The sequence below is a fragment of the Pseudoliparis swirei genome, chromosome 18 (assembly GCF_029220125.1).
Source record: "Pseudoliparis swirei isolate HS2019 ecotype Mariana Trench chromosome 18, NWPU_hadal_v1, whole genome shotgun sequence".
In the NCBI taxonomy this organism is placed as follows: Eukaryota; Metazoa; Chordata; class Actinopteri; order Perciformes; family Liparidae; genus Pseudoliparis; species Pseudoliparis swirei.
This window is the reverse complement of record NC_079405.1, coordinates 24,912,637-24,938,825: the sequence shown is the minus strand read 5'-3', so window position 1 is coordinate 24,938,825 and position 26,189 is coordinate 24,912,637. Positions and strand designations below refer to the sequence as shown.

Genomic DNA, 26,189 nt, shown 5'->3' with positions numbered 1-26,189 from the left:
CTGCCAGTTTGCTTTCAATACATGAGTGTAAATATGATTTGAGAGATGTTTGTAAGTTTACCGTACAAAAGGCTAAAAAAAGGGACTAAAACAAGATGTATTCCTATTGTAGGAGTCCAATTATGGAACAACGTTAAAATGGATATAAGAATGGTCAACTCATTTTTGGTTTTCAAAAGGATTATTTATAAAACTATTTTTTAGGGTTATAAGTGTGATTGAAATGTATGCATATGGATAAATATATATATATTTTTGTTCTTCTTTATTTTATATTAATTTTCTGATTTAATTGATTATAAAAATTTAGGATAGGAATATATAAGCATTTTTTGCTTCTACCTCTACCTTTTCAGTCTTTCTGTTTTGTACATTATATTTAATAATATTGTATTGTATTGCAATGATTGACTGAATAAAATACACAACAAAAACAAAGACATAATTATTGGGTTGGTTATAGTTGAGGCACAAAGCAGGTGCAATATTCAAGAGTTATAATGCAAAAGGAATCATTCCTACAACCCATCTGTAAATCATTACAATTACAGTCTAGTTTCCAAATATGAACAAAGGTTTTGGACTTATCAAACATACACAGTATATTAGTGGAAACAATAGTACCGACTATATCACGTAAATGTCAAGCATTGTTACAAATCTCGAAGCGCTTGTTTGGCCACACTTGTGATTTATTTTGGGTTAAAAGAAATATTTAAGTTTTACAAAGACAGACTACTCTGCTTTTACAAAAGCATTTAACTAAAGGTGAAAATAGTGTTATTTTCTGAGAACCAGTTTAGATATGCCTTGAGTGCAAAGTCTTTATGATCATTATCTTTCCGTTTTATTTCTGTAGACAGAACACAAGTCAAAATGTGTTCCAATTCATTCAAAGTAGGTTTCTAGTCCAGAAAAAAATAATTCCGCTCTTCAACAGACACAATAAGAAACCTGGAAATTGACATCGCCCGCATGCATTGAAGTTTTGGATTCCAAACGAATTTATTCTCAAACGTTCTCTTTCATTATTCAATCAATGTTTTGAAGCTATAATAAACTGCTATACAGAAAGATGACATCTCTAAACCTCTGAACTATGAAAAGAATCCCCCCCCCCCTCCAAGTAGAATACACCTGCAGAGATCTACAATGTGTTCAAGAAACGGGGGACAGGAGATAAACGGAGGCAATCTGCAGGGCGGCGGTGGTGAAGGTGGACGAGGGTTGGAAACAGCATTTATCTGCACAATGTACACCTCATGTGGCTGAGCGATCACAGGATAATGTCTTTTGTAGCTAGCAGACCACACCGCTTCACATTTAACACACACACACACACACACATCCAATGGAAGGTGCACATGACAGCAAGTCGGTTTTGGATCATTAATCGCCGAACAAACGGGAAGCCTGCATGGTTGACACAAGCCATCAGTCAATTACCGCTCCGTGTCGTACGACTCCGTTGGCCGTGTGTGTTTATGAATAGTGATGCTGCATCGTAAAGAAAGGTCGTGGATGAATGCAACGCTGCGTCCGTAGCCGCTGTTTTACGGCGTCTCTCGGTTGCCCAAGGGTACACGGGCCGTAACATACATGTATAACAGGGTGGAACAAAGGAGGCAAGCAATAGGTCAGGGGAAATACTTAAGCAGCAATAGGGATTTCACTGGCACATATTTTGGGAGTGCCCTGTCATAAGGCCTTTCTGGGCAGATTTTTATCAAATATTGGAAATTATACTTAACACTGACTTGCCCCTGGAATTTGCAACTTTATTCTTCGGAAAATTTGATTTTCAAACAGGGCGACAAGATAAATACATGTTTGGCATTTTAATAACCGCTTGTAAAAAAGCGCTCACCAGACGCTGGCTGCTTCCTGAGCCCCCACACGATTCAGGAGTGGATAGACATAGTAAACTAGAATGGGCACTCGGTAGAGCGCATACCTTCGCATATCACAAGATTGGGCATTGAATTATGAACATTTTGGCATTAGTTGCATGCCAATTGGAAAAAAATGTATCGTGCTATGGTAAAAAAAAGATGTTGACCTTTCCATGACCTTGACCTTGACCTTTGACCCGATTGATCCCAAAATCTAATCAAATGGTCCCCGGATAATAACCAATCATCCCACCAAATTCCATGTGATTCAAGAAGATTTGACCTGTTCATGACCTTTGACCTTGACCTTTGACCCGATTGATCCCAAAATCTAATCAACTGGTCCCCGGATAATAAACAATCATCCCACCAAATTTCATGCGATTCGGTTCAATACTTTTTGAGTTCTGCGAAAGATTTTGACCTGTTCATGACCTTTGACCTTGACCTTTGACCCGATCGATCCCAAAATCTAATCAACTGGTCCCCGGATAATAAACAATCATCCCACCAAATTGCATGCGATTCGGTTCAATACTTTTTGAGTTTTGCGAATAACATGCATACAAATAAATAAATAAATAAATACACGGCGATCAAAACATAACCTTCCGGCATTTTCAATGCGAAGGTAATGACATCTATGCTATGGAAAGGATCACCTTCTCCCTCCGCCTTCAGAGAAGTATCTTTATTCAACTCTGGGACAAGTGGGTGAAATATGCAAATCCAACACGGACAGATCTTGTGGAGATAATAAATGAATGACCCTGCAACGCTGCTCTAGTTTAGGAAACCTCTCCGACCTCTATCCCTCTCCCTCCCAAGTCTCCCCCTTGTCTGATGTATTTCCTTGTTTGTATGTACACTCTCCCAAAAATGTTCAATGTTATTTAATTTGAAAGACTGGATGGTATATATTGAATACTACACCTGTGCTGATGTATACTTTATAAATTAAGATACTATCCAAAAACGAAAAATAAAAAATTATTTAAAAAAGAATAAAATGTAACGTAATGGTAATGTCATGTGTGAACTGAAGAGTTATGAATTAAAAACGTTTTGATGTTGCTGTCACAGCTCAACTATTGCTGAATTTCACCACCATTTTTATAATAAATAAATTAAAAGCAATAGGGATTTATTGACCACTTTAAAGGAATAACAAATATACAACTAAAACGGAAGCAAAAAAGGCATCAGAGTCTCCAAGGTCAACACGATAAACCAAAATCCCCACGCTAACTACGACATAAAGGTCACACTGAACTACCGTAGCAAAAGGAAAAACAACACAGAGCTACCTGTCGAGCCACAACACAGGAGAAACTAGAACGGGCACTCGGTAGAGCGCATACCTTCGCATATCACAAGATTGGGCATTGAATTATGAACATGTTGGCATTAGTTGCATGCCAATTGGCTAAAAATGGTAAAAAGATGTTGACCTTTTCATGACCTTGACATTGACCTTTGACACGATCGATCCCAAAATCTAATCAAATGGTCCCCGGATAATAACCAATCATCCCACCAAATGTCATGCGATTCAAGAAGATGTTGACCTTTTCATGACCTTGACCTTTGACCCGATCGATCCCAAAATCTAATCAAATGGTCCCCGGATAATAACCAATCAAAACTCCAGCGCTCTGACTCACTCAAAGCATTCTGTACATCTATTATTGTGGAATTCATTTGTAGGTTTCTTTCAACTTCTTCCTGTGTATACGAACCAAAGTACCCGTTAAGTCTTTCATTTGCACCCCATATGAAATATCTACACAGTACTCTGTATGCCATCCCCAGTATTTCCCTTTGGTCTTGATGATTCCTCCAGTTCAATATCATTTGTCTCATATAATATAGGTTTTCTGTCAGCTGACAGTTTTTTCATGATCCCTTCCTCCGAATTAGGAATGAGGAAACCTGCAGAGAACAAGAGAAACCGGTGACTATGACTAACAGACTACCAGGTAACGCTGTTGGGAAGAAAAGAACACACCCATGTGAAAAGTCAGTTTATTTGCCACGTCAGAGATCATCGCTCCAGAGAGGAGGAGAGGAAAAGGTCTTTTCATAATGTAAACATGTTGTGACATTAATAGCCGAGCATTGTGCTGCATATTTGAAGATACTTAAAACAGGTTCTTTTGTTGTGTGATAAGTTACTCTTTAAACATATGATCACATAGACAGAGTTAAAGCAGACTGACATAATCACATACAAAGGAAATATAATACATGTGAACTATTGCATATTTACAGGATGAACAACTCTTTCATATGACACGGCACGGTTACATGAACCGTTGCCAAAAAGGATTACATGCAACGAAACAAACGTAATAACTGTTACGCAATCGTTTGGAACATTCAATGCTTCTTGTTAATATTTCTGAGAAATAAGGCTGATCCATATTGTCCTCTGGCTCCCAAATAAAATGTGTTATTTGCTAAATAGAACTAAAAACAAAGTGCAGGCTGCTGGGAATATGAGTTTTAATAATAATAATAAATAAACCTCCCAAATACAAAATGTGACCTCATGACACTTATAGAGGGGAAGTTGGGGGTCAAATCATCCTCTGAGGTTCATAAAAGCCTGAGATCATAAGAGACAAAATCAGTGGAAGTCAATCCAATAGTTAGACATGTACCTCAAAAACACAGACGTCAAGATGCTGGTGGTGGAGGATCAACAGAGTTCCTCTGGGAGCCATGCATGGCTTTACATTGTCTACCAACCCATTGGATAAGGGACAAACTGGACCTGCTGGTGGCGCTAGAGTACAAAAATCAACAAGATCATCACTGTTGACGGGATTCATCCTCTTGGGAACCTGAATGTCTGTAAAACATCTAATGGCAATCCATCCAGAAGCTGTTGAGATATTTCAGAGTGGTCGACCAACCCAGACAGATGAAAAGTATCAGTTATGTAACAGTGACTCTATAAAAACCGTATCATACTCAACGCTTCCCTGAGTGAGTGAGTTTCTGCATTAATTAAAAGCCTCCCGTTGATTGTTAATTTCCACAACTGATGGTCTCATCATATAATACACCGTTACTGCCGGGATGGTTCTCCTCACACTTACTGGAAGATGTCATAACAGTATACGACTCTTGAGGAATACCATTTTTTTTTTTTAAACAAGTGTTCAACCAGAGACTATAAATAAAGATGGACAATATAACAGCTATCCAGAAGTGAGGCAGCCCACCGGCCTGGTATTGTACATTTAATCAGAATAGCCAATTTAGCCAAACATATAACTTAACTTGTAATTGATTGTCCGTTTCAACCATACGCCGTATATAAAAAGGTCGCCAGCTGCCTTAGCAACATATCAGCGGAGAGGCGAACGACAAAGAATCAAGAATCGTGTAGCATAAGCTTCCATTTGATCGTAATTATATATTTCTAGAGATGCTGTGCCCAACAGCTGTGCCTATAAGTGGTAGCAGAAGCGTTTGTGCGTGAACTCTGTGCCGACTGACTCCAAATGATGTCAAACAAGAAATGTGGCAGCGTCCTCATCCAAGATGCATCGGTGTTCACTGGTACCGGTCCGACAGGCTCAGTAGAGGGAGCCGACCACGGTGGCCTCCTCCTGGGTGGACTCCTCCTGGGTGGACTCCTTCCGATCGGGCTGACGCACACGCGTGAGGGCCACCAGCGTCTTGGGCATCTTCCCGCTGAACAGCAGGTAGATGCAGGGGTTGGTGCAGCTGTTTAGACTGGCCAGCAGCATCAGGATGGTGAAGGTTGCAGCTGGAAACGACGACAGAGGACCGAGTGAGAACAACAATACATTACAGTGTCTTTCATTCTGTCACTTTTGAGCCGTTTTACAGGGAGGACCCATTTCGAACTTTTGAAGTTTACCCATATTTTCATTCTAAGGAATGAGGGACGACAATATATACTTCATGTTTTGCACTATGTTCTATCCAAGTGAGAGTTCATATTACACCCTCCGCTGAATAATATTTATATATATAATATATATACATACATATACAGGACTGTCTCAGAAAATTAGAATATTGTGATAAAGTTCTTTATTTTCTGTAATGCAATTAAAAAAACAAAAATGTCATGCATTCTGGATTCATTACAAATCAACTGAAATATTGCAAGCCTTTTATTCTTTTAATATTGCTGATTATGGCTTACAGCTTAAGAAAACTCTAAAATCCTATCTCATAAAATTTTAATATTTCCTCAGACCAAGTAAAAAAAAAGATTTATAACAGCTGAGTGTTTGTCAAGGCTCAGGAAACCCTTGCAGGTGTTTCGAGTTAATTAGACAATTCAAGTGATTTGTTTAATACCCTACTAGTATACTTTTTCATGATATTCAAATATTTAGAGATAGGATATTTGAGTTTTCTTAAGCTGTAAGCCATAATCAGAAATAAATCAGAATAAAAGGCTTGCAATATTTCAGTTGATTTGTAATGAATCCAGAATGCATGACATTTTTGTTTATTTTTATTGCATTACAGAAAATAAAGAACTTCATCACAATATTCTAATTTTCTGAGACAGTCCTGTATATACACACACACATATACACGATATATATATATATATATATACACACACATATATAGACATAAATAGCATATACATGGATATACATATACTGTATGTATATACATATATATATGTGTGTATATATATTTATATACACATATATGTATATATAAATATATATACACACATATAAATATATATAAATATAAATACACATATTTATATATATATACATCTATGTATATATATACACACAAAAATATATATATACACATCTTCAGTGGAAAATAAAAACATTAAGCGGAAGTGAACATTATTTTTTTGTTTTGCCAATTAATGACCAAGGACATATAACTTTGTTTCCCTCTGTAAACGTGTGTCATCCTCACATCTCATCAGGCACGTGCACAGATAGAGCCCTAGTGGTGCTCAAGCACCAGCCCCTTTGCCCTGGATGAGTAAAGTGCCCTTTTTGCTGGAGACACACTTTTTTTATTCATCCGTATTTAAGAATAAAAGTTACTCTTTCTGTCATCAAGTCCCCCCAAATGTGTTTTAATATCCGACGGGGCATTTATTTGAGTTCTTGTGAGAATTTCGCCTAGACCTGCTCCGCGGCGCTGACGTCACAACTGGTCCTAAAAAAATAAACAAACAAAAACTCCGTGATTTCAAAGCCTCGTCCAGCTGTTTACTGATGTTAGTTATGTTTAGAGAAAAGAGAAGAGAGAGGAGAGAGAAGAGAGAGAGGGAGAGAGAAGAGAGAGAAAGAGAGAGAGAAGAGGGAGAGAGAGAGAAAGAGAAGAGAGAGAATTCTTATTCCGTTCTATTCAACAGGGGCTAGTCTAGGATTTTCGTGGCCAGACTGAAAAAAAAATCATAATGCCTCTCTTGTTCAGAGGGCCGGGCCAAATGTGGAGGCGGGCCGTATCCGGCCCGTGGGCCTTAGTTTGAGGACCACTGCTCTTGGCTGTTGATGTCTATCAATATCGCTCATTTTGAAAATGACGTAAGAGGGCAATACGGATCCGTGTCAGACCAGCGAGGAGGGCAATACGTGGCTGGCATGACGACCCATTAGCCAATCAGAACGCTTGTACTGTCGTTGCTATATAATAATTTTTCTTTATTCATAAAGAAAATGTAAGCTAGTGGTCTGATGCTGCCAGAGGAAACGCAGGTCGAGGACAGCATCATCAGTGTATTGATGCTAATGCTTCAACTCTGTCAGAATTTTTTTTTGGCATTGGGTGCCCTTTTTTTTGGTTTGAGCACCTGCCCCCCAAAATGTCTGTGCACGTGCCTGCATCTCATAAGCAGTGTTGACAATCAGATGTTGGCGCGCCCTCCAGTCTCAACCCCGTTTAAAAAAAAAAGCTAAATAAGTTAGAATTTATATCCCCCCCCCCCCCCGTGAGATCCCGACCCCACCCGGTCCTCTTACTGTGACTGGGCGCCTCCGCGTCCCAGGCGGACCACAGCTGCACGGTGAAGAAAGGCGTCCAGCAGATGACGTAGGCGAGCACGATGACCACGGTCATCTTCGCCGTCTTCACCCTCGCCTTGGACACCCCCGCCAAGCTGCTGACCCTGGAGGTCGGCGGCTGGCCCATCGCCGTCGTCTCCGCCACCTGCTGGGTCTTCATGTGGAAGTTGACGCGCAAGGTATGGCAGATGCGCACCTGGCACACGATCACCGCGAGGAGGGGCAGCACGAATATCACCAGAGTCGTCCAGGTCACGTAGGCCCCCTGTCCCCACGGCGTGACGAACTGCGCAAAGCATTCGTACACGCCCGGAGCGACCTCGACCCGGGAGAAGATGAAGATCTGCGGCAGGCTTCCGACGAAGGAGACGCACCAGGCGGCGCACACGGGGCCGTTCCAAAGCGCCCTGCGCCTCTGGAACGTCACCATGGGGTTGCAGATGGCTTGATACCGGTCGAGTCATCACCACGACCATGTAACTGGAGGCGAACATGCCGACCACCTGCAGGTACTTCACCGCGCGGCACAAGACGTCCGGCCCCGCGAATCGGTCGGTGATCTCCCACATGAGCTGGGGACACACCTGGAAGAACGTGACTACCAGGTCGGCGACGCACAGCTGGAAAACGAAGACGCGCATGCGGGAGAGCGGCTTCCTGCGCGTCCACAGCACCAACAAGAGCCCGAAGTTAAGGATTCCCGCGGTGATGAAGATGATAGACAGCACGGCGATGCTCCCTTGAACCACGCGCGTATCCCGCGGCTCGTCCCCGGAGAGCGCGCTCCCCAAAGTGGCGTTACTGACGTTGAAGACGAACCAGGCCATGCTTCCACCGCCAACACAGGAACCAGCTGAACACGGTTATACTCGAGGTGGATCCAGCAGGGCGGAAAAGGCCCAAAAAAAGAATAAAAAGCATAAAATAAAAAGTTACTAGGAAACCTGTAATTATGTTTGTAATAATTTAATAAAAAAATTAAAAAAGGTAATTCCTAGATTAATTAATTATTGTGGGATTTTAGTGGGTGAGTGCCCAGTGAGCAACAAGTATTGATATAGACTCCAGGCAGAAAGTGTAGTGTTGGTAAAGGACAGCAGAGGGCTTTATATCTCCTCATCTGTGCAGGGAGGAGGAGGAGGAGGAGGCGCAAGCTCACCCTACAGAGAAATAATATCTCGCATTGACAAACAAAAAGAGTCAGTCTTTTCAATAAAACATATATATGTATATATATATTTTAAACAAACAGTTTTACAGAAATAAAAGCAATACAATCCAAACTTCTGCTTTTCAATATGAATTCAACAATTCATACGTTTGATAGTAACCGAGCGTTAACAGCTGCTTAGCCAATGGATTTGCACGGAGCTCTGTAATAATGTCATTGCACACGTTCACTCATAAAAAGGGTAGCAGCCGTGCTGCGTATATCGTGTGTGTGTGTGTGTGTGAGATCTTTTCACACAGTGATGCAGGACACCGGGCTTACTTGGAAAGAAATTGGCATTCATCAACAACTACGCTTTTCTCATTTCTTGCAGTGTCTTCTCTCGCCCTCTTCTAAACGACGCGCGGCGATCCGCTCAACCCGTATCTGTAAGGAGTCCCCGGTACCTCCCCTTCCCTCCTCATTTAGGACTTGACGTGGCTGAGGAGTTCATCTTTGTCCATCTGGTAGCGACTGTTCTTCCAGATGTCGCGGAGCTCCTGCAGCATGGCGCCTATCTCCTTGCCCGTGGTGACCCCCAGCCGCCTCAGGTCGTGGCCGCTGACGGGGAAGCGGGGGACGGACCAGCCGCTGAGCTTCGCCAGCAGCTTCTCCTCGTCTTGGTACTTCAGCAGCTCACACACTTTACTCTGAGAGTCCAGCTCCCGACTCTGAAAAGACAAGAAAACTTGCATTCAGATTTGAAGTATTTTTCTGTAACATAAAATAGTTACGACCTTGAGACGCAGCGATAACCTAAACACTCTGCTGTGGCATCAACACCGCGTGTCTGATCAGATTTGATTGACAGCCGCTGACGACCAAAGCAGAAAAATCACCCTTACCGTCGTCACCCTTTGATTCATGCAATCAGTCCTCAAACCCGATTGGTTCATTTGCGACGTCACTTATAGAATCCATTCAACTCAAGATAATTATATTGAAATTTAAAATGTTCTGAGAGAAGTACCAAACATTTTTTTTAAATCCCCCAAAAACATGAGAACAAAAATCGCCACCCGAACAACTGGAGGAGGCCGACACTTACGTCAAAGATAAAGTCGGTGAAGGGTTTGAGGCTGTCCGGATCGTCTTGGCTCTTGCAGAGCTCCCGCCGGTATTTCACCAGGAACAGAGCCAGAGTCTTCTCCTCCCGGGACACCTTCAGCCGGATGTCCATCTTCTCCACCTCCTCTGGGCGGCGGAAGAGAGCGGCGAGGACGGTCATGGGCTTGGGAGAGTGGTCTTTGGCGGCCCGCCACACTCGCTTCATCTCCTCAACGTTGCCACCTGGAGGTAAACCTGGAGGAGGAGAGTTGGGGACGGGAGAGGTGAGCGGAGCTGACTTTTAAACAACGGCAGAAACTAAGTACGACGGAAATGCCACATTTGATTTTTTTAAACATGTTTTGGTCTCCTGGTGAGTCTTCTGTGGATTCTAAATAGCCTGAAAGGAGTTAAACTCACCAGGAGTCATTGAATCCTCTCTAGTGCAGAATAACATCAGAGATCACAGTACCAGAGGTCACAATACCAGAGGTCACAGAACCAAAGGTCACAGTGCCAGAGGTCACAGAACCAAAGGTCACAGTGCCAGAGGTCACAGTGCCAGAGGTCACAGAGCCAAAGGTCACAGTGCCAGAGGTCACAGAACCAGAGGTCACAGAACCAAAGGTCACAGTGCCAAAGGTCACAGAACCAAAGGTCACAGAACCAAAGGTCACAGTGCCAGAGGCCACAGAGCCAAAGGTCACACAAATAAAGGCTCACACAGCCAAAGAGGTCAGTTGCCAAGTCAGTGCCAAAGGTCACAGTGCCAGAGGTCACAGAACCAAAGGTCAGTGCCAGAGGTCACAGAACCAAAGGTCACAGTACCAGAGGCATCAAGAGGCATTGAGTCCACTCAGCCTCCGGGATGGAACATTTTCTCATTTCTAATCTCTCTCATTTGTAGACAGCTCCAAATTGTCCGGTTCTTGAGAATTGTTGAGTGCCGACATTAACGATCCCACTTTGCACAACAGCCCGATCCCGACGTCCCCTCTAGACCCCCGAACCGTGAACCCTCAGGGACTTCATTTTATACCTGGTAAGTGTTTGAGTGCGAGGGACAAGAACGGGACATCTCTCTTTGGTACCGTGACGACACCAAAACATGTGATGCACATATCATTATTATTAATAGCTCCAGCTTCATATTCGGAATATTCATATTTGGGGTTTTTAAAATAGGGGCTGACCAATTAAAGCCAATGTCCCCGGCTCAAATCTGGCTGAGTATCATTGTCTTTTCACCCCCACCCCACTCTCTCTCTCGCTCACCTATGTACTGGGCCAGATCCAGACTGTACATGAGCTCCAGCAGATGAGCGCCGTGGCCACCGACAACCAACTTCTTCAGTTCCGTCCAAATGCGTTCTCCCGATATGGCCGCTAGTCCGCGGCCGTTCTCCCGAATAGCGTCCAGCGTCTCGGCCTCGTGGCCGCCGGGCTCCAGGGCCACCCTGCCGTAGAACCTTGGAGCGAAAGGAGGCGGCTCGGGGTCAAAGCGCTTTAAGGTCAGACAAATAGAAAAACAATAATGTTCTTCTTTTTGTTCTCCATGTTCACGAAATTGAAAGAGATACACTACCGTTCAAAAGTTTGGGGTCACTTAGAAATGTCTTTATTTTTCAAAGAAAAGCACTGTTTTGTCAAGAAAGACATTAAATTAATCAAAAATACACACTATACATTGTTAATGTGGTAAATGACTATTCTAGGTGGAAACGTCTGGTTTCTAATGAAATATCTCCAGAGGTGTATAGAGGCCCATTTCCATCGACTATCACTCCAGTGTTCTGATGGTACATTGTGTTTGCTAATCGCCTTAGAAGACTAATTGATGATTAGAAAACCCTTGTGCAATTATGTTAGCACAGCTGAAAACAGTTATGCTGGTGATATAAGCTATACAACTGGCCTTCCTTTGAGCTTGAAGAACAAAATTAATACTTCAAATATTAATCATTATTTCTAACCTTGTCAATGTCTTGACTACATTTTATATTCATTTGATAAATAAAAGTGTGATTTTTCATGGAAGACACGAAATTGTCTGGGTGACCCCAAACTTTTAAACGGTCGTGTATATATATATATATATATACACGCCCACCTGAAATAGCGTAGTATTCTCAAGTAGTCTTCCTGGATTCTTCGTTCAGCGCTGCCGACAAACCGAACTTTGCGATTCTGCAGGTCTTCGTATCCGTGGAAATAGTCGTACAATGTGCCATCAAGGCCTGGGACAAAAGGTCAAGAAAACGTTATAAAAGAATTCGGACACACGTGCAATAAAATGAGCGACAGTGTCCCCCACGCCAATACCTAAAAACATGGAATTGATGGTGAGGTCTCGCCGCTCGGCGTCTTTCTGCCAGTCGGTGGTGAACTCCACCTCTGCGTGGCGGCCGTCCGTCTGAACGTCCACGCGCAACGTGGTCACCTCGAAGTTCTCGTTGTGGAGCTGCGAGAGCCGACCAGAGAGCAGAACACACGGATGACTTGAGGCGCCGCAAAGATGGCCACGTTAACACAGTCGCTCATTCTGAAGTCGACCAGCTCTCGCTTGCAGGTCGTGCAGTATTTCAGAAATTAAATAACCGTGTGTAAAGCTACCAAACGCCGTTACCACATCGTAGGCTTTTTAAAAATGTGTATGCCGCCATATGGTCCGACACACAACATCTGCTTGTTGGATGCAACCGATTTATATATTCCGGAACATTTAAAATAAATAAAAATCGTAGAGCCTGCTGTTGCCGTGCTGCCTATCTGTGGGTTGTTCTCCCACAATGCAATCAGGACGATTGATCCATTAACATCTTAAATTCGAGACGTGGTTTTGAAAATGCCAACATCGTTAATTTAAAAGCAGTTGCCCACCAACTTTAATTGGCATATCCGTCGACAGAGATTGATTTAAGCTATTCTGCGGCTCACAGAGAGTCTTGAGCTTTCCAAACGATGACACATGGCCTCTTACTCTCGCTGTAATGGTCCCGTGCTTCTCTCCTCTGTTGTTGATCATCCTGATGCCAGCTTTCTGGAACATGCGCTTCATCTCCTCCGGAGTGGCCGTGGTGGCAAAGTCCACGTCCTCGGGCTGCGTCCCAGACAGCAGGTCGCGCACAGCACCTCCCGCTATCCTCAGCTCATGCTGGTGCTTCTCAAACACCTCTGGAGGGAACAAACGCACCTTTTCAGAGGAAGTACACAAAACCATCTCACTGGTTCAATAAAACCATGAGGAGAATCCTTGAAAATGAACTCGCAAATTTATACATTATATGTCATTTAGCAGACCCTTTTATCCAAGGCGACTCACAATAAGTGCTTTCAACCATGACTTACAAACTAAGAACAACAATAATACAGAAAGTAACATTTCTTCAAGAAAGTCGAACTACAAAAGTACCAAAAATACAAAATCATTGCAATTATTATTGTATCCCCTTTATATTATTATGAGCTTCTTTTTAACTACGTCTGTAGATTTCTCAATCAATGAAAATATTACCACCTCTGAAGCAATTTTGGAAACAAGCAGGGTCTTACTATAATAATATATTGGTTGCATTGTGGGAAATATAGGATCCAGCATCTGTTGGCATCCGTCACAGATTATGGCCTCTGCTGCATCACTATTCTCTGGCCCAGAAGGTTAGAACTTTGTGAAAAACATACAACGTTTTATGAGGCATCATCTTTCCCAGAACTCATAGAATTCGGATTAAACAGCCTTTAAATTTGGATTTAAAACTTGGCCAGTACTGGATCTTTAAAAATAGACTCCTGCATCTCGAGCTAATCACTCGAAATCCAGACTGTTTGCTGTCCTGGATCCTCAGTGGTGGAACGAGCTCCCCACTGACATCAGGACAGCAGGAAGTCTCTACATCTTCCGCCGGAAACTGAAAACACACCTTTTCCGACTATATCTGGATTGAAACACAGATTTGCACTTCAGTGGCACTTAAATAGCTTTTATTATGGTACTTTTGTAGTTCGACTATGTTGAGGAAATGTTACTTTCTGTATTCTTGTTGTTCTTAGTTTGTACTCTAGGTTGAAATGCACTTATTGTAAGTCGCTTTGGATAAAAGTGTCTGCTAGATGACATGTGATGTAATGTAATGTTTCAAAAGTGACGTCAGTGCACTCTGGTGGACACACTGTTAGAGTAAGAATATTTCTGAGAAACGGCCCAACAACTATTCCTCCCTTTACGTCCCTGGACTGCAGGTGGTTGACAGCTGCACGTGATCGGCAGCTTTAAGGGACTACGACAGGTGTCGGCGTCCAGTCATTGATGTCCTCTCACCCGCGAGTCCATTCAGTCCATCAGAGACCACAGACTGGAACTCGCTGGTCTTCAGCTTCATCGTGAAGAGACTCCTCCAACACAGAGATGTTCTACCAATCACACGAGGACTCAATATTCTGCTCCACATCTATACACAGAAACAAAAACGAGAAACAACGCGTTAGCTTTCCATCATTTGACCTTTTATCGCGTTGAGCTAACACATTGCCAGTGGCGCTCGCGGAACGTTGGCGGTGCGCGCGCACTTGTCGCTCGTGTTCACACGAGAGACGTTCATTTATCAGCTGTAAACGCACTGAAAACATAACCGACGGGACTGACCTGCCACTTAAACGGGAGCTGTTATAACCCAACAACGCTGCTGTCACTTCATGGGACGCTTTCTCAGTCGAGGCTCGACAGGAAGTGTTTCAACACGTGCGCTTTCTGACCAATAGCGTGAGGTCTCACCAGCCTGACCAGGCGGGGTTTAAGAGAGCGAGTGTTCTCGTAGCTTCTCGCGAGACTTCAGTCGTGTCGCTTTGGGTGATTTTCCGGGGCTGCTGAAGCGGGTCCGGTGCTGTCAGACCAGGGGACGGAACTGGAGGCAAATGGCTTCAGTGGAGCTGACGCCGCTCAGACCGTGGGAGGACTTCTTCCCCGGCTCGGAAAGATTCGCGAAACCGGACGGCAGAGATCTGGCTAAATGGAACAACAGAGTTGTCAACAACCTGCTTTATTATCAAACTAATTATTTGGGTCTGGCCATCGCTGTTTTCCTGGTTGTAGGGTAAGTTACATATGGTAACTTATGAACATGCAGTTATTGTTATTTTTCGGCTAAATGGTGGGCGACTGCTCAGTTGCTCTTCGCAGTGTGTTGTCGCTTCGGTTGCCCTGTTAGTGTAACCGTGGATGTAACCCGTACCTTAACAGGATTAAACATGAGGACGCAGACGGGATGCAGCAAGAATAGTCCCATAAACAATAACGAAAATATCATATAGTTCCTGCTGTAAAGTGACGCAGCTTTACTGTCCTGCATTGTCAGTGTGAACCAACAACTTTGACCCAGTTTGTTGTACCCCTTCACGTAGAAATGACACACTCATTCATAATTAATCCGTGATTAATAATCAATGAACAGTCTCGAGACTAAATAAAAAGTGTTGAAACGATCAATACAATGACGTGAGGATCATATGATGTACTCAAGAGGAAGTACATTGAAATTAATCAATATGGGGCCCTGACTCATCTCCAATAAGAGAACCACAATCAAGATTTCCATGAACCTGAAGCACACATTCTGAACCCAGATCGCCGGACTGAAGCAACTATTATTATTATTATTATCTGATCAGAGATACCAGGTATACTCAATCGGATTGGTTAAGTGTCTCTTGGCTCTGGCCGCTGCTTTGGTTCCAAATAAATCCCAGCTTACTAAAAATAGTGAGGCCCTGTCATGGTCTGTCCCTGAGCTGTATGATGACATATCGCTGCTGGTGTCTAGTCAGCTGCTGGAGGGGGAAACAGCAGCTTAATCAGCGGGCCCTGTCCCCCTGATGAGGGATAATTTCTCAATAAGTCTATATTGAGTCATGAAACCAACAAGGATAAACTTTGACACGTCAGTTCATTCGTTTCATAAAATCTTGTGTATGTGTGTGTGATGGAACAAAACGTGTGACTGTAATCAATATGAAGTCAGTTTATATAAGCTCATGTGAAAGATATATTTTGAGGTCTGAGGAAACGGTATTGTATAGAAACATAATTTGTCACTAGGCCGCAGTGGCAAGTTAATTTTTTTTAATTGTGAAGTGTCCTGCTCAGAGCATATCATGGTCACCACGCTTTAAAAAATAATTAAAGGGGATCTTTTAACAAGCATGTGTTTTGTACGTGGTTATAAGGGAAGTCTGAGTAGAAAATGTTTCCATAAACTCAATTATATAAGGCAAAAAACAGTTTTTTGAAACCTGTTTTCCAGGATCGCCAGTGTTTAAGGAGGCCTCAAAGAGAGCCTGAGTGAGTTGAACTCGGCTCACTGAGGTCATGACCAGTCGTGCCAAAGCTGCATTTATTTTCTATCCAAGCCGTCTGTCAAGGCAGGGAAGTGAGGCAGGTTAACATCTATGTCCTGATGTAAAATGCCTGTTGTTAGCAATAACTACACTGGTTAGCTTTATTTAAAAACATTTTTATGTCCCAACTAAATTATTGCAGCGGTGAACTTATGATTTGATGTCGTGTTTTGGAAATAAATGCGGTTTTGTGGGGTTTCAGTGCTACAACTAAAGCCTATTTTCAATGTGGATGAATTTGACATCTTTTTCCAATTCCTGGATGAATCATTTTAAATCCATAACATATTTCAAAAAATAGAGAAACTATTTAAATAATAATTTCCAGATGTTCAAATGTCTCTCTGTGGCCCCGCCCAGTTTGAATGAGAACAGACCACATGCTCATAAAGTGTCTTGTTGTTGTCCTAACAGCGTCTGACCACCAGGGGGAGCCAGTGACCACACACAGATAGTAACCAGAGCCTCTTTAAACTGACCCCTCTGCTCCCATGTGTGCCGTGTCGCTGCCTCGCAGGTTCCTGAACCCTCTGGGGATGTTCACCGCCATGGCCGTGGTGTCGGCCATCTTCCTGGCGTCGTTGTGGGCCGGAGAGAACAGAGCGGCGATCAGCAACTTCAAGAGGCAAAATCCCACGGCCTTCGTGGTCGCCGTCATGGTCGCCAGCTACATGTTGCTCTCCATGCTGGGCAGCGTCATGGTCTTCATGACGGCCATCACTTTACCCCTGGCTTGTGAGTTTTGAATATAATATATTCCTGTTATTGCGATATCATTCCTGAGGGAGGGGGCGGGGGGAGTACACTAATCAGCTAAATAAATATGTTTTATGACATAATAGAAGTTCTAGGTGTTGTGAAATCTTAAGAGGCCGGATGCTCTGACTTGAAAGAAAAGTTTCTAACTTTTGTTTTTCGGGCCGAGCATTTCAAAACATTAACTCTTTTCTTCTTCTCTTCTTCGCATTTGTTTTCCACAGTGATATTTGCGCACGCTTCCTTTCGCCTCCGAAACATGAAGAATAAGCTGGAGAACAAGATCGAGGGCGCCGGGCTGAAGAGGTCACCCATGGGCATTCTGCTGGAGGCTCTGGGTCAGCAGGAGGAGAACATCCACAAGCTCCACAGCCTTCTGGAGGGAAAACTGAAGGAGTGACTGGACTCTGAGCACTAGTCGTGTGTTTTTCTTTTTTTGTCGGCCAAAGATCGAGACATTTTGTCTCGATCCATTGTTTTCGCGTGTGGGTGCGTGTGTTGAAAAGAACGATTGTAGTCTTTTATCTTTTCCCTCAGGCTATCTGTCACTCCACTCCACTCAGAACTTGTCGAGGCACTTTTTCCTCACGTCTCCGCTATGCAACGTTCTGGTCTTCACGTGAAAAACACAGATGCGGCCTCTGATATCTGTGCTCAATCAGTGTGAGCCTGAAATGATGTCTCTTTGTAACAAAGAATAAAAAAGACTGCCGGGTCTGCCCCGTTTGAGGTTTTTGGGATAAAATGTCTCTTCACTCAACATCTGAAATCTTCCTGAAGTATGCACGTCGAATAGAAACAAACCAAACGTCGTGGTCACGCAGAATGAAAGAGAAAGGACTGCTTTCATGTCATATTCCACATCACTGTGTCAATCATTGAAATGAAAACTTCAAAAGGAGTGCAAGGTCTTAACCTATTGGCTATCAGTATTCACCCCCCCCCCCTCCTGACTGCTCAATCTTGACAATGCCCCCTGGGTGATGGATTGGCCTACCTTTGCTTTCCTCTCCACTTTACCCCAATGCTAATCAATGGGCTGCAGTAGATTATAGAGAGCTGAGCGAGTAGATTCACCTCCAAAAAAAAAAACAGCGTTTAGCTCTGCTGCGTCAGCGTCTTCCAGCTGCGTTATTTGTATTGGATCCCATTTGAAATTGGCTACAGATAATGAAAATCCTTGTGGAACACTGTCGTTTGGTTATGTGGCAAGTGTGTACGGATGAGGGGGGGGGGGGGACATGACAATAAAAATTATGGGCATGAAAAAAAACATGTCCACATTAACTCTTTGCTTCCAAAAAAAGTCATCTCCCCGTGAGGTATTTCTCTTGTGATGACCTCTGCATTCTCGCGTGAAACAGAATCCCAGTGGCTCTCCACTTTAACTTTGACTTGAGCTCTAAGGCCGCCGCGCCTTCCTCTGCACCACAGTAGTGATTTACGTCCTCTCGGGCGGTGCCTCATCTCCATCCATATTGAGGAGTGAACCAGAGCGCTGGTGGTAATAAACTCAAGTAAAGTCGTGTCTCCCGGGGCCACAGTGGAGGCCCTTGTTCCGCTGCAGCTGCTGTTCAGGATCCGACCGACACGTGTGCGCCGCCGCACGCCCAACAGGTGCGCGGCTTCTCCTGGATGGATGTGAAATCCAGGAAAGGAAGTCTCTCGCTCTCTTGCACACACACACAACAACAACACTGAAACCATTCTCGGTGTTTTTGCACGACTTTACACTGATTAACCAAGTTGTTGTCGTTGTGAAACGATCACAATTGCTTCTGAAGGTAACCCTCGGTGAGGCAACGCAGGTCCGTGGCTGGGACACGAAAACAAACCTGTGTACTGTTTCTCCCCCGGGTGCTAAGAAACGGCGGCGTGCGTGATCGTGACTTGCAACATCTGTTTGGTTTCCGCGACAGAATAATAATAAAAACAACAACAAGGTGTGGAGGCAGGGAGCGGTCTTCGTGTTGTTGATGCTGCACAATGCACACAGGCCGCTGCCTCTGGGTTGACCCCCTCTGTGTTGACATCCCCTCATCCTTCAGCTCGCCTGAGAGGCTTTTGGCCGGTTAGCGAGCCTCATAACTCAAAACAGCCTGTCAGTGAGCAGAATGCTTGGGCCTACGCCAGATCATGTGACAACGTTAACGACGACAGGCGGGTGACCTTTGCGGATCTCCTTATGATAGCTCGTCAACAGTCCCATAAAGAGAAATATACCCCGTGCTTTCCTTTTTAAAGTTGCTCAGTGGCCCATGAAGTGCAGAAAGTTCAGCTTCTGAGTATATAATTCAGATGAAATTACTTCTGGTGATCTCCTCCCCACATTCATGGATCCATAGAGCATGCGCACTGGCGTCTCCTTTAGACCCGCCTCCTTGACCGCCGCGAGTGAAGCCAACAAGGAAGTATATCGTTGGCTTCACGCGTATTCTCTCTGACCAGCAGGGGGCAGCGACTCCGGTTGCATAAAATAAAAAAAGTCAGATTGTATAGAAGTCTATGAGAAAATAACTCTCTTCTCACTTGATGTTTTAACTCACTAAACATTGTGAACATAAGTTTATGGTTTTAATCTCTTGTTTCTAGTCTTCTTCAATTCAGCGGGATGTTCATTTAGTAAATTATGGTCCATTTAGAGTCAAATAGACCATAAGCAGGGTAAACTTTAGGCCGGGCTTACTGTTATTGACAGGTCGCTGCCGCTACCGGTGTCGTACATCACTCACGTGGCGACCGTATTCCACGATTGCGACAATGAAATCGCCGAAATCGATGCTTTATAACGGCGGTCCACAAACTAACGGGGGACGTCACGACAAATAGGTCCAGTTCTTATACAGTTTGTGGGCCAGCCTCGACTTCTGGCTCATTCACAATAACAAAGGAAGGAAAATAAACTCTGGATTGGGCTATTGTGCATTTTACAACCTAATAAATTATACAGGGGCTATTCCCGTGTTCAGTGAGTAGTTTACTTACCAAGAGAAAAAAGGTCTACTGAGTTACGGACCTCTCCTTCCCAATGTAAGTTTATGGGAAAAAAGCCCTTTTGGGCTTCATGGCACCACAACGACAAATAAATTGGCCACTAAATGTGGAGTTAGCTTCAGAAGCCTGGCGCTCTTCCTGGGGGCTTGTGCCGTACACCGACGCTGCTTTCACTACCCCCGACAGGAGGTCATCTGTATTTGCCCGTGCTTCACTCTTCATAATAACTAGTCAGAGACATTACATCCTTGGATCAAGGTAGGTGTGATCCAGGAGAAGCCATAACACAATGTATCGTCACTTTAGTCAGAGCTTGGCTGAGTGGTGTGCTCTATTGGTGTTGTTTAAAATATGCCATCCAAAAGGGACACCGAAATAATACTTATTTATATACCGTATCGGTGATTCTACAAAAACATTTAAAACGGACCAGTGTGTCCAGTCTGACTGCATCTAACGGTAAAACGTCTCCCTTGTGCAAAGCGCGTAGAACTACGGTGGCCGACGTGAAAACGCAACTGGGCCCTATAGTGTTTGGTTTGTCCCTTCAGGGCTCCCGTAGAAACATGGCGGCAAGCTCCGACATAGCTATATTACATCCCCTTCTGCCAAGAGGCCGAAATGCTAAACGCTCTTCCTTTAAGTTCCCTAATGCTCATGTTGAAACACAAGCATCTGTATTAAAGACATTAACTTCATTAGGATTATTTATTTAAAAAATTGACTTTACTGTAAAGAGCAGCACCCAGTGACTCGTCGCGTTCTGCAGCGTGTCCGATATGAGGGGAAAGCAGATAGGAGCTCATTGTTTAGAGTCGAGTGTCAGCTGGAGCTCGCCTGATACGTCTGGCTGCAGCTGGTGCGAAGCAGCAAGAGACAGAGAGGGAGACAGCTGGATACAACGCACACACACCACCGCCTCCCTCGCACTGCCCTGGGGTAAAGCCAAGGAGCTGGACGTGTCTGAGACCTCCCCTGAGCTCAAGAAGCACACAAAAACACAGCTCCTCAAACTGTGTGGCTCTTCACAGAGAGAAGACACGCATAGAAAATGTGTCCCTGCTAGAGAAAGGAGGGGAAAGGAGGTGAAGGGTTAAAGGATACTCTGCAGGTTGAGGGAGGAGGGGGATGGTAATAGAGAGGGGGCAACGCGTGCGTGTACAGCAGGTTTTACAACATGGATGCCTACAGGGAGGGTCCGGTGTTAAGTAACCAGCAGCTTGTCATTCACGGGGAGGACAGAAGAACAGGTTATTGCTCACAATGGGTGTGACTGCTTTTAAAGACCGGTTCGGTGGGTTTTTACGGCTCAAGGACACAGAAAAGCAGCCTGGAAACGCAGCAGCAGCCGGTGGGAACGTAACAGCCGAGCGTCTCTAAAAGCTGATAATTTATTCATAATTAGCCCTCGTGACGAGTGATTGTAGCTCGGCATACAAGCATGAAAAGAAGAAGAAGAAAAAGGGGGAAACTAAAGTGGGGCGCACCAGTTTGAAGCGCTCTTCAGTTCTTTTCCCAACTTTATTCTGGCTCCTTGAACACACCGCATTGGAGAATGTATTCATGTGTTCCAGTTTACCAAGACCGCCAGTCTAAGCCTGTTTCTCCGAGCAATACGATGTGAATAATATACTTTAGGTTATTGGGGTATTTCCCTCTGTAAGTGGTGACACTAAATGCTTTATTTAAAATCTAATTTTATTCATTAAACTGGCTCGACAGACATTCAATTACCTAATTGAAGGGATTTAGATTGAACGCATGTGCACAATGTCCTCGTGAATAAATATGACCCAAATGCAGATTATTTTTCTTTTTTTTAATTCAAACAAATTAAATTGTACAAATTACTAAGAACCAGCTTAACATCAGTTGCTTACTATATATTACATGCTTTTTCAAATACATAAAAATGCTAAAAGACAGAACCAGTGTATTTACAATACCAACATTTACATACAGCTCCGATCTCTTAAAAGAAAGCGGGGGCACCAGTCCATGATTTCCAGCATGGATGACATAACCATGTTACAATTAAATGTTAGAAACGGGAATGTCTGTCTCTCTGCAGTGACCGATCAGATGTGGCAGTGATATCAAAGTGTGTTACTTCAGGTAATACTCAAACGGTAGTATTTTGGCTCAGTTGTATTGCAAGTACTGACAGTGAGATAGACTGAATACTTTGTGAATGACAATCAAGAGTACACTGGTAGTTACGCGTTATGCAATGATACAACTGGCTCTGGTGTTCCAGGAAGTCGCCATCTCTCTGACTCATTTGTCATGAATTCAATCCTTCATTTGTTTAATAGTGTCCTTGAACAAAGCTTGTCCAATCCTTCATGGTTACAGTGTTCATACATGGGCGAAGCAGTGTTCCTCGCGGCTCACTCTGCTCTCTCAGAGACGGTCCTAGTCCTCGGTTTGTGAAGCCCAACTCTCGACAGAGAAACACTGGAGATCTTTAGTCCGCGATCCCCTCGGCCTCCACCACGCGGTCCACAGCAGCAGGTCCTGGCATAGGTCCAGTCCACACGGGGCCGTCACCACAACGCAGCTCGCAAAATCCAGTGACGACGACGCTCCCGTTGGGTTTTCGGTACGATCGCTAGGTCGCGGTTCGGTTTGGCATTCACGAGAACGGGAAAAAAAACGAGAGGACTCCAATTCCTTTAAACGGTCAAGTTCCTTCATTCTTTGGATCCTCTTGGAAAAGGAAAAACCAGTTAAGTGCAGTCTAAGGCACATTGACCACTTGGTCATGGTGAAAAAAAACACGAATACAGCCCGTCGGCAGGATGGGCAACTACACTATTGTTCCCGGTTTTGAGTCCTCGTGCCACTGGATCTGGTCCTCGGGCTCCAGCTCAGTGTGCATTTGGTGACCGATGTGCGAGTCCACTTGGCTGACGTCTATAGAGGACCTGGAACAGACACACGGGAATGAAAAGCGTTAAGACCGGGCGGAAAACTGAATGTCGCTTGTGATTGGTTAACTACGGGGTTGAGAATTAAGTAACCCTGGGCTGTCAAATCAGCTTTGTCGTGGCATGCCCGGCAGTGGTTACCTCGTGTGTTTTCAGGCATGTTAATATCGATCGCGAACCCAGGGTCAACAATTCTCAACCGGGGCGACACAGCAGATGCACACAGACATTAAAACACAAGCGCAGCCTTCAAATGCGACGATACTCAGGGGCCACATTTGTCTTCTTCTCCTCTGCCACACAAGTGTCGTCCCACCACCGCAAGACCCCCAGAGTAAAGAAGCAGAAATCAGCCAGAGCAATGTGAATTGATTTGGAGCGTTGTGTTAGTCCCTGACACATATATTTATATTTATAGATATATAATTTGTTTTAAAAGACACACCATCACCATGATAACCGTGTGGTGGAAGTTTTACAATCTCGTCTCTCACCCATTCTTCTGTGCTGTGACTGATAATTGGGGGAGGGGGGGTTAATTTCCCTGGTCAGTAGCATAGGCAACCGCACCGCGCCTCTCTAAAGGCCCCGCGGGGCACGCCATCCTATCACCGCTCCGCCACTCAAACTCTGGGGGACATCTGCGCAGAAGAGGGGGCAAAGGTCAAGGGTGAGTGGCAGCACAGTGGGCACGGGAGCCGAGAGGACGGAAAAACAAACTGCGTCAGGCGCAGAGAAATGTGACCACTGGATGACATGATGCCGGCTGGAAGTAGGGCAGCCGCGTTTATTCTTCTTCTCGTTATTTAAAAAAAAAAAAGCCATGCAGTTACTTCATCATACATGACAATGAAAGGACGGCCAGTCAAACATCTCACAATGCAAAAAAAAAAAAAGTTCACTTCAAAACATCGACAAGCAGACTCCGAAGTCACGTTGCAGACAGACTGAAGGCGGCGAACGCTCAGGCGCCGGCCGTGGCTGTTTACTTACTATGAACTACCTTGAGCAAAGGACCCCTGATTGAGCTTGTGCCCCCTGGAGGATTGAGGCGGCGCGGGGCTGGAGGCCACCTGCCTGACCCGACGGCCGGGGGAGAAGGTGGAGGGTAAGGGGGGAAAGGAGGTGGGGGGCAGGGGGGAGTTGGAGGAGGAAGCCGAGGAGGAAGAGCTAGCGGGGAAAACGGCGCAGTGCCTCCGGCCGTCGGGGCTGTACCAGGGGCCCTTAAAAGGCGGGGAGGCGTCATATCTATAAGAAAGCAGGGGCCAGTGGACAGTTAAGGAGGAGAGCAGGACCAGCCTCAAGCCCTGAGGAAGAACTGACCGCAGGCCGCACAGATCCTATCATCCTGCGGCTAAGCCAGGCTGTCAAGTGAAGCACGATGACGCTTTCTCATTCCCTAACTCGCGATTGAGGAAAAGGTAACAATGGCTATACATCAGTCCACGATACTGTTGAGACAACAGACCCAAATGGCAGCCTTTATTTCCTGCAGCCAGCCATCTAATTAAAGGTAAAGGTTAAGATCAGTGGGATCGGGGAGTGTCTTATTACCTTCGCATTGAAAATGCAGAAGGTTATGTTTTGATCGCCGTGTATTTATTTATTTATTTGTATGCGTGTTACAAATAATTTTGGGATCGATCGGGTCAAAGGTCAAGGTCATGGAAAGGTAAAAATCATTTTTTTTTCATAGCGCGGTCAATTTGTATCCAATTGGCATGCAACTAATGCCAACATGTTGATAATCCAATGCCCAATCTTGTGATATGCGAAGGTATGCGCTCTACCGAGTGCCCATTCTAGTTAGAGAAGGTGATGAGTTGGAGGCCGTGTTTTTGTTTTCTCACCTGTTGTGGGCGGAGTGGCTGTAGGGGGCCGTGCTGTAGGAGTAGGTCTGCGGAGCGTGCGCCGGCATGTCGTATTCCGACATACCGCGACCGACACTCATGTGGCCGTGCCAGTTTCCGCGAGAGGACACCGACGACACTGGAGGAGGAAAACAAAACTCAGCAACTGAGCCGCCTGCATGTGAAGCCGAAGACGACGACGTAACGCACGAGAGACGGTATAATGCAGGGCGCAGTGATCTCACTTGAGGAGTAGGAGACGTTCCTGCTGTGGCTGCTGTGGTGGCCGTTGTGCGGCGCCGGCATGGTCTGGTATCCCAGGCTCTGCTGAGAGCCTCGCTCGTAGTTGTACGCCACCTGTCTTTGTGCCGCGTTGCGATGGTACCAGCCCCTCAGGTGCTCGGCCACCAAAGCCTTCTGGACGTTCTGGACGGGCTCGATGCCGCGGGGCGCCTGCCGCGGGTTCCTGGGCGGCCTCAGCGTGGCGTACGGGTTCTGCGACATGCCGTCCATCTCGTCGGCGCCGTAGTGGCCGTGGTACCCCGTCGGGGCGAGGCGGTACGAGGGGTTGACGTTGTAGTGTCCTTCCATCTCGTCGTACATGTAGGCTCCGTTGGAGTACGGCTCCGGGTCGGCGTAGCTGGGGTAGCCCGTCACGTAGTAGGCCGTCGTGGTGGGCCTGGCCCGCGGTTGGTAGGCGTGGCAGCGGGTGTCCGGCTGAGCCAGGTTGGGCATGCTGCCCGTGTTGGCGTACTGGTCTTTCCTGTGGCGGCCGCGGGTTCGGCGCTTGTGGTTGCCGGGGACGCTGTACTCGGCGCTGGACTGGCTCGTGTAGGAGGAGCCGTCGTCGAGGACCTCGGTGCTGTTGCTGCGTCGGGCCGGGGAGAAGGGGAACGTCTGCGCGGGAGGCTCCGCCTCCGTCATGAGCTGAGACTGGGACTCCAGGCTGCCGCTGCGCTGGCGGAAATGTTGTGGAGCGTCTTCTGATCTACGATTTCAAAAGAAACAACAATCATCAACAGCTGTTCATTAAAAGCCAAACATCATTAGAATCCCACTTTTTTTTTGCAAAACTGTCTATGCAC

General features: G+C 45.1%; 4 protein-coding genes across 10 annotated transcripts in view; 1 reads left to right on the top strand and 3 right to left on the bottom strand.

Moving 5' to 3' along the window:
* Positions 1–5,410: 5,410 nt before the first annotated feature.
* On the bottom strand, positions 5,411–8,790 carry avpr2b.1 (arginine vasopressin receptor 2b, tandem duplicate, 1). The gene is given in 3 exon segments (XM_056437348.1): positions 5,411–5,673; positions 7,886–8,385; positions 8,387–8,790. Coding segments are annotated over 3 exon segments (1,131 nt in total). The 5' UTR covers positions 8,755–8,790.
* Positions 8,791–9,133: 343 nt separating this feature from the next.
* Positions 9,134–14,905, bottom strand: trnt1 (tRNA nucleotidyl transferase, CCA-adding, 1). Its single transcript, XM_056438088.1, has 8 exons — positions 14,827–14,905; positions 14,503–14,632; positions 13,165–13,358; positions 12,507–12,645; positions 12,295–12,421; positions 11,460–11,653; positions 10,186–10,439; positions 9,134–9,808 (listed from the first exon to the last, which is right to left on the bottom strand). The coding sequence occupies exons 2-8, from the start codon at positions 14,630–14,632 to the stop codon at positions 9,563–9,565; spliced, it is 1,284 nt and encodes a 427-aa protein (XP_056294063.1). The 5' UTR covers positions 14,827–14,905; the 3' UTR covers positions 9,134–9,562.
* Positions 14,906–15,036: 131 nt separating this feature from the next.
* On the top strand, positions 15,037–18,063 carry arl6ip5a (ADP-ribosylation factor-like 6 interacting protein 5a). The gene is made up of 3 exons (XM_056438093.1): positions 15,037–15,274; positions 17,092–17,309; positions 17,555–18,063. The coding sequence occupies exons 1-3, from the start codon at positions 15,096–15,098 to the stop codon at positions 17,728–17,730; spliced, it is 573 nt and encodes a 190-aa protein (XP_056294068.1). The 5' UTR covers positions 15,037–15,095; the 3' UTR covers positions 17,731–18,063.
* A 4,059-nt stretch (positions 18,064–22,122) lies between these two features.
* frmd4ba (FERM domain containing 4Ba) overlaps positions 22,123–26,189 on the bottom strand; it is a 46,222-nt gene continuing 42,155 nt past the window's right edge. For 4 of the 7 annotated variants that reach the window (XM_056438086.1, XM_056438081.1, XM_056438083.1 and 1 more), the window contains 4 exons: positions 25,350–26,092; positions 25,105–25,243; positions 24,248–24,502; positions 23,165–23,251 (listed from right to left, as the gene is read on the bottom strand). In XM_056438086.1, coding sequence (XP_056294061.1) covers position 23,251; positions 24,248–24,502; positions 25,105–25,243; positions 25,350–26,092 — 1,138 coding nt within the window. In that variant the 3' untranslated portion in view covers positions 23,165–23,250. Of the gene's footprint in view, positions 23,252–23,748; positions 23,896–24,247; positions 24,503–25,104; positions 25,244–25,349; positions 26,093–26,189 lie in introns of those variants that run through there. The other 3 variants (XM_056438085.1, XM_056438082.1, XM_056438084.1) reach the window with 3 other exon arrangements.

Bases quoted from the DNA above. Each gene is read 5' to 3' on its own strand.
- trnt1 (XM_056438088.1), bottom strand. From the start codon at position 14,632: ATGTGGAGCAGAATATTGAGTCCTCGTGTGATTGGTAGAACATCTCTG. The intron at 12,422-12,506 runs GTATTGGCGTGG...CTTTTGTCCCAG, and splicing joins CATCAATTCCATGTTTTTAG to GCCTTGATGGCACATTGTAC. The intron at 9,809-10,185 runs GTAAGTGTCGGC...TTGTCTTTTCAG, and splicing joins TCACCGACTTTATCTTTGAC to AGTCGGGAGCTGGACTCTCA.
- arl6ip5a (XM_056438093.1), top strand. From the start codon at position 15,096: ATGGCTTCAGTGGAGCTGACGCCGCTCAGACCGTGGGAGGACTTCTTC. The intron at 15,275-17,091 runs GTAAGTTACATA...GCTGCCTCGCAG, and splicing joins GCTGTTTTCCTGGTTGTAGG to GTTCCTGAACCCTCTGGGGA. The intron at 17,310-17,554 runs GTGAGTTTTGAA...TGTTTTCCACAG, and splicing joins CATCACTTTACCCCTGGCTT to TGATATTTGCGCACGCTTCC.